Source organism: Mustela lutreola, chromosome 6 (genome assembly GCF_030435805.1).
Source record: "Mustela lutreola isolate mMusLut2 chromosome 6, mMusLut2.pri, whole genome shotgun sequence".
Lineage (NCBI taxonomy): Eukaryota > Metazoa > Chordata > Mammalia > Carnivora > Mustelidae > Mustela > Mustela lutreola.
The window spans coordinates 84,913,631-84,927,141 of NC_081295.1; the positions used below are offsets into that span (position 1 = coordinate 84,913,631).

Here is a 13,511-nt window from a genome sequence, read left to right on the forward strand (position 1 = left end):
CGTTGCTTTTCCCCTCACTTCTCACTCTGTCAACAGTTATAGGAACAGTACACACCACACGGGACTAAAAAGATACAGCATTGTTGCAGCTCCCACAGCACTCAGTCCGTGGAGAAGGGAGAAAGGCAGGGAGGCAGTGGGACGAGTTCCAGGCCAGGGTGCTGAGACACTGCAGAGGAGCAGGCGGTCAGTTTGGCCTGGGCAGGTGGAGGTACAGTAGGAAGCTTCATGGAAGTACCATTTGAACAGAGTCTCAAGGTTCCCAAGGCTGGTGCTTCCCAAGCAGAGGCTGCAGTGCAAATGAAGGGTCGAGGCAAGAGAAGCATTGCAGTGTTCCTAGCAGTGCCTCCTTGTGGCCCATAGGTAACAGAATGGCCACGTGGTGCCAGAGCAACGTGAGGACAGCCACCGACTTGGGAAGTGTTCCGCTGAGGTGTGGTAAATGCCTTCTGCGAGGGGCAATGACCCGGGACCCAGATTTAACTGTCAGCCTTCCAGCTGGAGTGTGCTGGAGCAGGGCATGAGGAACATGCACGTACTTTCTTCTCTGAGCCCACTAACTGGGTTTCTTCTCATGTGCACAAGTGCCATAGATAGCTTCATGCAGCACTGGAAAGGGAAGGAAGAGCCCCGTGTCCTAAGTTCACCTCTGGCTCTCCTCACACAGAGTTACAACTGCAGAAGAAATCACATCAGACCCCCCCCCTTCTCCCTCCAGAGGCTACAGAGGGTGCCTCTATGCCTTTTTGGTAACCCTCGGAGCCTATTCATGAGCTGAAACGGACTCCCCGCCATGCTTCCTAGTGGGAGGGGCGCTGACACTGGTCTCTATTTCTGTGGTTATCGCAGCAATTGCAGTTCTGAGGAGTTCTCCACAGAGACAGAAGGTTCTGAGTCCTGATTTAGGGAAACATGTGCCAGAGCCATCAAGAGCTCCACTGGTCTACAGTATGAGGTTTAGAGGAAATTCCCAGTTCAAATACCGACTTTCCTTGCCAATTGAAAGCTGCTTTAATCCCCAGTGCATGGGAATTTTTAAAAAGGACCTGACTTAGAATCTGGGAACCAGGATTGGCAGGCCTTAATTGTCAGAGTTCGGATACCACCAAAGGGCTGTTTGCCTCCCGGGCAGGGGTTGCTCTTACCACAGATTCGGGGAGGAGAAACCCTTCTGTCTGTGGCAGTGTAGGGTGCTAATTCCACCAGGAGCAGCCCCACTCTAGGCCTTCCTGGCTGGTGGTTGTCTTGTAGTTCCATATCCCCATGGGAGGATTGATGCCACATGACTGATGAGCCACTGACCCTCATAAACTCTGTGAGGCCCGATTATACAGAGGAGAGGAGGAGAAGGCTTGGAGACCAGATCCTGTGTTAGAAAAAGGATGCTCTGGAGGTGGGGCAGATAACAGACATCTAGTAAGTGCTTGTCACATGAATAACTGTGGCTCTCTGGGATTTTGACATGAAATTTTCTGAAGGGAAGACATTTTTTGACATTCCCTGCAGAGGATCTCCCTCCGGAGCTGGTGGGGTGCTGGAGCAGAGTCTTCTGTCAGCTACGCCCCCTCTTCTGTTTGTTCTGTTCTCATTAAATGTTGGTTGGTTGACAGAGTGTTAACATTCTCACTTTTAGCTTTCCCTAGCAGTTTCTTTGGGTTGTACTCAGAAAAGAAGAAAGCAGATTACCTAGAAATAAAATTGTTGGTCCTTTAGAAGAGTGATTTTCAGTCCAGGGGCTTTTTCAAGCTACATTCCCTGGCTCCCTTGATACTATTACATTGAACCAAGGCTACTGGTGGGAGCATGCTGTGGCCTTTAGGTATGCTGAGGTGAGAAGAAAGATTTATGAACCACAGCTTTCCTGAATCTGTGACACAGAGACCCTTGTAGTGGTTGAGGGTCTCTAGGGAGATAGACTCAGGTCAGACCACAGGGCCTGTGTCTCTTGCCAGTTTCCTGTGGGCTCTGAGGAGAGTGATCTAGACATGGGACAGGAGAAACTGGCAGTCATCTAAGAGTATCTGCCTGCCTAGCTGCAAGGTTTTCCTTGATGGTGCCCATCACCCTCTGCTGAAAGACAGAGCCTCATAAAGGAGTATGTGGGCATGGCCGCAGTAATGGTATCTGGCAAGCTGAGCTCATCCACAGAGCATACTTATTAGCAAGTACTTTGAATCCACCCAGCCTTGCCCCTAGACAGTCTGAAGGGTCATACGCATCAAGTCAGCATACCTGCCCAGCGCAGGACAGTTCATCTAGGGGAAAATGGCTCTCAGCAAGGTAGCCACGGGCTGGGGTGTCCACAGGCATGCACGCAAATAGTTCGTAACACTTATTTTTGACTTTTTTGACTTTTAAAGATTCTTCCTTTGCAAAATTATCATGGAATAGAAAATTAGTAGACTTGTTCCTAGAAACAGTTTTGTATTTTTCCATCACCACCTCCCATTTTTTCCCCTTATTTTTCCTTTCCTTCTCTTTTTTTGTCTATGGTCCTTCCTTTCCTTCTTCCTTGATGGGCGTCTCCCCCATCACCCTTGTGGCATCTCAGATGCATAGTTGGAAACGACAAGGGCAGCACAGGAACTGTCTCCCCAGTGGGGGAGGGGACCATGATTGGAGTAGAGGTCAGCTGTGGGATTAATTGCCATGTGTGGAGTAGCAGCCCATGATGGCCTAGAACTTCAGATTGCTTGCTGAGACTAGAGTCCTTTAGACTTTTTTTTTTAGATTTTATTTATTTATTTGAGAGAGAATGTACACATGCGCACAAGTGGAGCAAGGGCATTAGGACAGAAACCCAAGCAGACTCCGTGCTGAATGTAGAGCCTGAGGCACAGAGCTTGAGGCAGAGGTCCATCCCACCACCCTGAGATCACAATCTGAGCGGAAATCAAGAGTTGGATGCTGGACCAACTGAGCCTCCCAGGCGCCCCTTTTGTCTTCTTAATGATAAAATAGAGTTATTTTGGTTCTCTAAAAAAATGGATTCTCCCTTCCCGAGCATGTAACTTTATGATTTCCTTTACAGACATACACTTTCAGGAACTTCTTATTATAGAAGACCACCTGTGTAAATACAGAGGAGTGTTATTAACCAAAGCAGATTTTCCTTGAGAGTTTCTTGGTTTCTACACTTAATTCTAGATGAACACAGATCATTTTTAGATCTCCATGAACTAATCTCAGAGAGTGGCTGGGGTCACTGACTATGCTTCTTCCTCCCTCCCCCCATAGAATGTCATAGAATTAGGTGCATCATCGTTGAGGCTTCTCTGCACCAGCTGGATATATATCCTGCCCGACTGCCTGCCACTGTGATTTTTAAGAAATCTGATGAGACCAGACATGCTCCTATTCCTGGCTAAGACATCTGCTTGAATTGCTTTCTGCTTTCCTACTCTGGAGAGTTTGGACCCCTTTTACCCTTGTCCCATGAAACCTGAATCAGAACCAACCACAAAGAGTATCTCTTCCTTGATTCCTATCATCTGGGCCTTTCCTTCTCAGTTCTTACTAAGTGCCAGGTGTTGGGGATAAAAGTAAGCAGGGCATCAGAGGAAAAACTGCCTTTTGGATATAGCAGGAGTGTGGGACATTGATGACTTTATCTGGTACAAGTTTGGGGGGACTGGTGGGGTGAGAAGCTAGTATGCCATGAATTGGAGAATGAGTGTGAGGTTAGGAAGTAAAGTAAGACAGACAAGTTCCTCAAGAAATTTGGCTACCACTAAGACATAGGGACATCACCAAGAGAAGGCCATAGCTGGAGGAGGAGGTGGGATAAGAGGAAGTTTTTGTTTTGTTTTTTGATTTTGAAGACACCGAGAGATCTGAGTGTGTTTAGTTGCTGAGCCTGTGGAGGAGGAGCTGCTGGGAAGTTGAGATAGTGGGTAGGGCCAGATTCTTTGGAAATCAGGAGAGGGCAGGACAGGGAATGCATAGAACAGATGGGGGGATTAGTGTCTAAAAGTGGGAGGGTACATCCTGTTATCTAGAGAGAAGGGTTTAATGTGGGAGGGTGGGCAAGGCGATTTGCTTGAGGAGAGTCAAGAGAATTTCTTTCTTGTGGCTTTTTTAATTTTTTCGTGTGCTACTAGGTGAAGCCTTAGCTGCAAGGGAGACTCGCTTAGTTCTCTCAGCTCTCCAAGGCTGCCCATAAGTGGAGAAGGGTAGGATTTTATAATCCTGTCGGTCCTCCTACCAAGTGTTCAGGACCTCAATCTCAGGGAACAGGACAGTCTCTTTGGTAGCTTTATTGTGCTCTTAGGCTGGGATCCCTGCTTCCCCGGATTGAGGAAGCAGAAACAGTACATAGCAGTAAATTATCCCTCCTACTCCTCCCTTTTCTCCTGTCCTTGCCTAGTGCTATGTATATAATTCCTTCGCTATGTATATAATTCCTTCGTCCTTCAACAGTGTGCTTTGAGGGCCAGCTTTGTGCCAAGTGCTGCTATAGTTTCCAGGAATAGAAAGAGAAGTGAAAATCTAGTAAGTTAGATGTGATTAGTGCTACAAGAAAAAGCAAGGGATCAGAGAGCGATCATTGCCATTTTTGGTAGGGTAGTCATGGAAGGTGGCAGAGAGAAGGCAGTACTGGAGTAAGGCCTTGGAGGCAGTGGCCACAGGAAGGGGGAACACTTTTGAGGGGGGATAGTGGAGGAGCAGCGAGGCAGCCAGTGGAGCACACCATGGTGGCGAGGAGGGTAGCACAGAAGGACCTCAGGGTCCTTCATGGGCCTTGAACTCATAATACTCTGGGAGAGATGAGGAGCAGGCTCTGAACAACGTGACATGAGGATGGCAGCAGGGAGGCCAGGCCAGGGAAATACAGGCTTCTCCTTTAATTCTCTTTTCTTTCTCTTCCAAGCCAAGAGACTCTCCTGAAGACCACACTCCAGGGGCGTTCAAGGGATTGCCAGGCAATGGGAGCTTGGGATGGTCTGGAGGATTATCTGTGGCCAGGTCTTGGGCTGCTCTGAGATAGAGCATGGGACGGAGCCACGTGGGACAGAGACTGAGTTAGGAAGTCCTCCTCATGAGCCTCCATGTTGGCCGGCCACACTGCCACCGCTCTCTGAGGCCATGCTGGTACTCCCTGCGAGGGCTGCTTCCGGGTACTTGATAGACTGCTTCACTGTGTGTTGAATGGGTTATGTATTTCTGTTCTGCTTTTTAAATTTATTGTTTTTGTTATCATTTGGGTACCTCAGAAGCACGTCAGTTGACATTTGTTTTGGACAGGTTGGGTGGAACCCCTACGGCTGCCCCTAAAAGCCAAGGCAGCCTCTCTTGGAGAGGATGGCCTACCTCTTTGTAAAAACAAGATGTCATTTCCTGGAAATAAAATGTAAAGCCTATCAGTTGCTCAGCTGGGCTTTGGTGTATTTATCTTCTTCCCTTCCAGCTCCCACATAGTCTCACAAGTAAACACTGACAGCTCATAAATTGCAACCAAGAAAGTGTCGGTATCAGATGATAGACTGAAGTGAATGTCAGCCTAAGAACCAAACTCAAGATCATGGCCATAGCAGAGGGGCTCTGTTACGGCCCTGACTGTTTTTCCTTTTCATTCCAGAGGTAGGTCACTGCTTACTTGGTTTTAAGACCAGGTGGCTTCCCCTTTCTCAGCTGGGATTCAGGAAGTTGTTCCTGAATCTATTTTATTTATTAATTTATTTAGTAAACTCTATACCCAGTGTGGGGCTCAAACTAAAACACTGAGTTCAGAAGTCATACGTTCCACTAATGGAGGCAGCCAAGTGCCCCCAAATCTCTTTTAGCCAGTGTCAGAAATCAAGGGCAATGGTTTTATGATAATGTAATTTTATTTATTTATTTATTCATTCATTTATTTGTTTGTTTATTTGACAGAGACACAGAGAGAGGGAACACATGTAGGGGGAAGGGAGTGGGAGAGGGAGAAGCAGGCTTCCTGCCAAGCAGAGAGCCCAACATGGGGCTTGATCCCAGGATTCTAGGATCATGACATGAGCCAAAGGCAGATGATTAATGACTGAGCCACCAGGCACCCCTGAATATTCTGTTTTTAAAAGACAAACCAAAAACTAGCCCAAACTTTTGCATTATTTTGCTACAGGATGTTCTTTCCCTGGAAAGATATCTGATATTAAACATCATCTGCATTTTGCTTGCCTAGAAAAATACATGGTAACTTTTCTGCCTACAGCACCAAACCACAGTATAGCAGAGCCCCACCACTGTGTAGTCTGACTCTAATTAAAGGCATGTTCTCTACAATGGGGCTCTAAGAAACTGAAGAGCGTTTGTTTCTGATTCTGCTTTATTACATAGATGAATGCAGCCAGCCTGCTTTGTGAAGTGCTTTGCAGTGAGTGGCAGGTGTCCCATATATATCTGATTCTGTTAACCTAGAAGGGGCTTACTCTACCTCTAGGCATGCAATCAGACCGTGCCCAGGCGGGGGACTTGACCCTCTGTGGTTTTGATAGCTGGATACTTGTCATCTGCTTCTCCAATTGGAAGACACTGTTTTTACAGAAAGCCCTAAGACCCCTTGTTATCTATCTCCAGCTCTTCTCTCTCACAACTGTTTTCTCTGAGCGACTATCCAGGTAGTCACCACAGCTGCCAGAGTACCTGGGATGGGCAGTTTTCTCCAGCTTCCTGTTTGCTTTTACATTCTGACTCTGGATAGAAGCTCCCTGCTTCATATCTAAGGGCAACCTAGAAATTAGGGATGCCCTAAATGTTCTCAACAACACATTTTAGGCCTCTAAAGAAGTCTAACAATTAACTATATTTGACACAGAAATTAAGAGAAGGAACATCTAACTTGCACTGTGGTCCTAACCTCAGAACCTACAAAAGTAAAGAGAATCATGTAATCACTTCCCCCCACCAAGAGATGCAGTCTTATTAATGGGTGCAGGACCTCATTTGAGCAGAATGCTGCCACTGGTAACAGTAGGCCAAGGGCTTGTTATTCTGAAGTTAAACTTCCCACTTGGTCGATTCTTTAAGCTTTTTCTATAAATGGGAGCTGAGGCAGTATGAGTAGGGAGCTTCTGGGGAGAAGATGGGCCTTGTATTAGTGATTTCATCAATTTAGAAAAACATACAAATCCCAGGAGAGGGTTGGGTCTGTAGTAGCTGCTCCATATCTACATGCTGTATTTCTCTTGTCTGTACCACCCAGGAGCAGTGTACCCACTAGGGGTTACCAGAGCTCACTACTTTAATCTCCATGCGTATTTCCTGCTTGTGTTTCCTTACCAAATTCTAAAGCAGATCCCCACCTCAGATCCAATTTCCAGACCCACTGTCTCCACTACACATTTCCCTTTGGCTTCTGTGAATGATTTAATCTGGTGTAACTTTTTTGTCAGACAGTGGCCATTTGAATTCTGGATGTTTCCAGTAGATTCAGTAATAGTTATTGAATACCCATTTTTTGATTAGGTCCTGCTCTAGGTGTTTGGGGTATGGCACAAAAAAAGCTGCTGTGAGCCTATAGTCTGTTCTAGGAGGGGTCAAAAGTTTCCCAGAAAGGCTTTACTACATTCCTGTGGGAGGGGTTTAACAGTGCTGCCTATGGAGCTAGCATATGGGATGTGTCTTCACATTCCTCAGATGTCAGACTGGATCCACTCCAAGATATAAAGCTGAAATTTCATACCTTCAGGACCTCGGTCGCCAGAGTGTTTTCCATCCATTTGCCTCCCCTTGAGATGTAACTCTCCCTGCTTTAGCCAGGGGCCGTCAAGGACATCTCTGAGGCAAGTTTGGGCCCTCCCAGCATGGGAGGCAGGCCCAGAAGACCCCCTCAGAACTGTATGAGACCATCATAGGCAGTCACCTAGGTGACCACTGAGGGAGCTTCAAGGTGACAGGACCTCAGCCCAGGTAGGCACACCCAAATGTGTCTGAAGTAAGTATTGACACCACACTGAGCCTGGAGATGGGTGAGACCAGGCAGGTTTCTAGGACATGTGCCTTTGTGAGTTTATGCCTAGCTGTGAGGACTCTCCCGGCCTATGACTCTTCTCAGCTCCTTACCTAGGCCTCTCCCAGTGGTGCCCTGACTCACAAGAGCTCAATGTGTGTGTCTCTTCCTAATTCTACCTTCAGTGAGGCCATGTTGGTAGTTTGAAATCAGTCATGGTGAGATTATTTACATCATGGAAATATGGCAAAATGCCACAAATTGGAGCCCCCTCTGACCCCACAGGGATAGCCAGTTAAACATTTATCAGATGTCAGATATCACTGGCGTCTCCCCACACGGTTCCTAAGGCCTTCTCACCCTGGGTCTTCCCAGTTCTCATGAAAAAGCCACTAGTCAGGCCAAGAATGCTATCTCCTTCCTGGCAGTCTGGAATTGCTCCAGGATGGCAGTGGTGCCCCTGCAGAGGCAGAGCAGCCCTCCCCACAACTCTAGGCCACACTTAGTCACCGTTGGAACCATGGACACTTTCAGAATATCCAGTTTTTCAAGCTTCTTTTGACCATCAGTCCCATAAACACTGGGGCTGGACCTAATCTTGGAAGCCTAGAGAGAAGGCAGATGCCATGCCACACCCTGCATCCCCACTTGATCAGTGACCTGAGTTCTCATAGTCATTAGAAAAAAAAAAGAAAAAGTAATAGTACTAGGAGTCAAGAGAGCACAGGCACAGACTAAGGGGCATAGAAGTCTTCCTAGAGCATTAGACATCTAAGACCTGAAGGACAACTAGTGGTCACCAGGTTAAGGATGAGGAGAAAGTAGAGTGAGGGAGGGGAGAAGGAAGTATTCTGGGTAGAGATAAGTGGAAAGCCATGAAGGTGAAAGAGAGCATGGCCTCCTTGAAGAAGTGAAAGGCATTCTGTGTGAATGGATTGTAAAGTTTCTAAAAGAAAAGTAATAGTATTAGTTAATGATAGATAAGTAACATTGTTACCAGCACTTTAAAAGAATTAACTCTTGTTAATTCAACCATTATAATTCCATTTTGTTGAGATGAGAAAATGGAGGTCATGAGAGATCAAGTCACTTGCCCAAGGGGACACACATTGGTGGAAGTGAAAATGTAGCTGCCAAAGTGACCAGTCCCTAGTATGGAGTTAGGGCCTTATTCTAAGAACAGCGACCAATCATTGGAGGTTAGAATTGGGGAGTGACATTTTCCTCTGTTTGGGGAAGATCAATCTGGTTGCTGTGTGGTGGGTAGGTTAGATAGAGATGGGAAGACAAAGGATCCAGGGAGGCCACTTAAGCAATTCCAGTAATCCAAGCAAGAGGTTAGATATCCTGAGTTAAGTAAGGCATTAGCAGTGGGGATGGGGAGAAGTGAAGAATTTCACAGATATTTAGCAGGTATGTTGAGCAAGACTTCTGACTGATTGGATATGGGGATGAGGGAGAGGCTAGAGTTAGGGTGGTGACTCAGTTTCTGCCTTGGACAATGATCTCTGTGACATTATTCACTGAAGTAACTTAGGAAGAGAAAAATGTTTGGGGAAACATTGGTCAAGCATGAATTTCTGTGTGGGGATTGTTGAGTTTGATAATGCCCAAAAGAAAATTGCATGGTGTGAATCCCTATGCGTGCTAATTAGTATGCTCCCCTCCACAGTCCACACACATTTTAGTTTTTCCAGATAGTCTTCTGGACATCATCTTCCATAGCAATGGCTAGAAATAAAGTAGTCCTAGATAGCTGCTTTTAGGAATTCAACTGTTAGCAGGTGGATTTGAGAATTTACCATGATGCCCGAAGGCAATCAGTGTGCCACATGATATCAGACCTACATCCATTCCAACATGCACTAAGTTGGCTGTCAAGATAAATATTCGCAAACTGGGAGAGCATAAGTGCTGGAGCAGAAGAGCTGTTGATTCAAGATCTTTCATGCAAGGGTGGAAAAATCCATGTGTGAAGTGCACTCAAGTAAGCATTGTGGTTGACACTTGCGATTAAAAGAAGTGCCCTATCAAGCGATTGTATGAAATTGCTATCCACATCAGGCAGGACATGAGACAGCTACTGCTTGGGGATGGAGGAATTGTCTCACAAGGGCTTTGAGACTTCTCCACCTAGAGCTGGGAGCTCAGAGGTGACACCTGGACTGGTGATACAAATGTGTACAGATAGTGCCAGGAATTATAAGGGAGAATAAAATCCCTCAGGGAGAGGAGGCTGAAGGGAAAATGTCCCAAACAGAACACCGAAGACCAGTGATACAGAAGGGGAGCCACCTGCAAAGACCAAGTAAGGGTAGTAGGCAAACAGTAGGAGAAATAAGTGGTGGTATATCTCAGAGGCAAATGTGACAGTTAATTTTATGTGTCAACTTGATTGGGTCATGAGATGCCAGACATTTGGTCAGACACTATTCTGGGTGTCTGTGAGGGTGTTTCCGGATGAATTTAACATTTGAATCTGTCGACTGAGAAAAGCAGATTGCCCTCCCCTATGTGGGAGTCCCCATCAAGTTAGTGAGAGGCCTGAATAGAATAAAAGGCTGACCCTCTGTTAAGTAAGTGGGAGGTTCCTCCTGCTGGACTTCCTTGAGTTGGATGTGGTTTTTTTCCCCCCCATCTTTGGACTCAGACTGAAACATGTACCCTTCCTGGGTCGCTAGCCTGTAGGCCTTCATCTGGAATTACACCATCGGTTCTCCCGAGTCTCCAGTTGCCAACTGCAGATCCTGGAGTTTGTTAGCCTCCATAATCACATGAGCTATTTCCTTATACTAAGTCTTCTTTCTTTCTTCTTTTCTATCTATCTATCTATCTACCTACCTACCTACCTATATCATATTGGTTCTATCACTCTGGAGAACACTGACTCATACAGCAAGGGAACATTTCAGGAATTAGGGAGTGGTTAACAGAGCTGAAGCTTGCTGTTTGATCAAGTAAGACAAGAACTAAAAATATCAATGGGATTAGCATCCGGGATTTCATTGGAAGAGCTGTTTTAGTGACGTGTGGGGGCAAAACAACCATTTGCTCTGTATTAGGAAGGGTGTGAAAAATAAGGACTTGTTATATTTCAGAAGGGGAGAAGAAAAAAATAGAATATAGTTGGAGAGGAAAGTCTGAAAATATGGTAGAGAGAGGTTGAGGGCTTTTCCTACTGATAGTTTGATTTATTCTATGAAGTTGGAAAGGATCTTTTCTGACCCGTGTGAAGGAAGGCAGAGCATTGGGATTGGACAGGGGAAGAAGATCAAGGTTTGAAATAGCTGCTGCAGAGAATAGGAGAGAGACAGAATGATTGCTGGGTTGCATGGGGGCATGGTGACAACGGGGGTCGTGAAAGGTCTTGTGACACCAGTAGGTACTTTTGTGTGGTTCTTCTGGCATGGCTCAGCTCTGTCTGGAGAAAATGGAGCTGCGTGGATCCAGGGTTGGGATTTTGATAAGAGGGTGCAATGGGGATGAAGAGGGGATGACGTAATAACCTTGGATTCAAGGCTGGTTCTAGTGGAAAATGAAGACATTGTGGAGGTGGTAAGTAGGAAGTAGATAAGTTCAGAGCCTGGGGTAGATAATCTGTAGAGTCAACAAATTGGATCTGAAGGAGAGAGCTAGAAGTCAGAGAACTGATGTGTAGATTTAGTATGTAAGGGCAGGAACAGTTCTATAACCAAACATGGTTGTCCTCATTCCAAATAAAATGATGAGCTTTGCCCTATGAGTACTCTCCTTTATGGAAATAATCTTGGATGTTTTTCTTATATATATATTATGTACTTTTATTTATGTAATAAATTAATATTACTATTGTATTTCTATAATAAATTAATAATTTAATTTAACAAATTTATAATTTGTTACATAGAAATTAATAGAAGAGGGGTGCCTGGGTGGCTTAGTCATTAAGCGTCTGCCTTCGGCTCAGGACATGATCACGGGGTCCTGGGATTGAGCCTAGCGTCGGGCTCTGTGGGAAGCCTGCTTCTCCCTCTCCTTCTCCCTGTGCTTGTGTTCCCTCTCTCATTGTGTTTCTCTCTGTGAAACAAATAAATAAAATCTTTAAGAAATTTGTATAAGAACAAATAATTCTAGAATTTGAATGGGACCACAAAAGACCCCAAATAGCCAAAGCAGTCTTGAAGAAGAACAAAACTGGAGGTATCACAATCCCAGATTTCAAGTTATATTATAAAGCTGTAGTAATCAAAGGAGTATGTATGGTACTGGCACAAAAGCAGATGCATAGGTCAAGGAACAGAATAGAGAACCCAAAAATAAACCCCCAATTATATGGTCAGTTAATTTTCGATAAAGGAGGCAGGAATATGCAATGGGAAAAAGTCTCTTCAACAAATGGTTCTGGGAAAACTGGACAGCTACAAGCAAAAGAATGAAATTGGACCACTTTCTTACATCATACACAAAAATAAACTCAAAATGGATTAAGGATTACTGAGCTCAAAATGAGTTAAGGAGCAACAAAATCAAAATGGATCAAATGTGAAACCTGAAACCATAAAAATTCTAGAAAAGAGCACAAGCAGTAATTTCTATGACCTTGGCCACAGCAACATTTTTTTAGGTATGTCTCCTGAGGCAAGAGAAACAAGCAAAAATAAACTAGTGGGAATACATCAAAATAAAAAGTTTCTGCACAACAAAGGAAACAGTCAACAAAACTAAAAGACAACATACTGAATGGGAGAAGTTATTTGCAAATGACATGTCCAATAAAAGGTTAGTACCCAAAATATATTTTTAAAAAGCCTGATACAACTTAACACCAAAAAAACAAGTAATCCAATTAGAACAAAAGCAGAAAACATGAACAGACATTTCTCTAAAGAAGAGATACAGGTGGCCAACAGACACATGAGAAGATTCTCAGTATCCACTCACCATGAGGGAAATGCAGATCAAAACCACAGTGAGATATCATCACACACCTTTTCTTCTTCTGCATGGCTAAAATCAACAACACAAGAAAAAACTAGTGTTGGTGAGGATGTGGGGAGAAGGGAATCCTTGTGCACTATTGGTGGGAATGCAAACTAGTGCAGCCATGGTGGAAAAGAGTATGGAGGTTCCTCAAAAAGATAAAAATAGCATTATCATGTGATCCAATAATTCCACTACTAGGTATTTACCTAGAGAATACGAAAATGCTAATTCAAAAAGATGATATGCATCCTTATGTTTTATAGCAGCATTATTTAGCCAAATTATAGAAGCAGCCCAAGTATCCACTGACAGATGATTAGATAAAGATGTGAGCTAAATATGCAATAGAATATTTCTCAGCCATAAAAAAAGAGTGAAATCTTGCCATTTGCAACAACATGGATGGATCTAGAGGGTTATCATGTTAAGTGAAATAAGTCAGTTAGAGAGAGACAAATACCATTATGATTTCACTCATATTTAGAATTTAAGAAACAAAAGACAAAGAAGAAAAAGGAGACAAACTGAAAAGTGGACTCTTAACTATAGAGAACAAACTGATGGTTACCAGAGAATTGTTGAATCACTTTATTACATACCTGAAACTAACATAACACTGTAT

The 13,511-nt window shown here is 44.5% G+C and overlaps 1 protein-coding gene across 15 annotated transcripts in view; it reads left to right on the top strand.

Annotated features, from left to right (window-relative positions):
- Nucleotides 1–13,511, top strand: part of CMTR1 (cap methyltransferase 1) — a 149,486-nt gene that overhangs the window by 26,563 nt on the left and 109,412 nt on the right. For 2 of the 15 annotated variants that reach the window (XM_059177827.1, XM_059177828.1), the window contains one exon: nucleotides 4,871–5,360. The exons of the other annotated variants lie outside the window; for them this stretch is intronic. In XM_059177827.1, coding sequence (XP_059033810.1) covers nucleotides 4,871–4,887 — 17 coding nt within the window. In that variant the 3' untranslated portion in view covers nucleotides 4,888–5,360. Of the gene's footprint in view, nucleotides 1–4,870; nucleotides 5,361–13,511 lie in introns of those variants that run through there. 15 annotated transcript variants of the gene reach the window in all.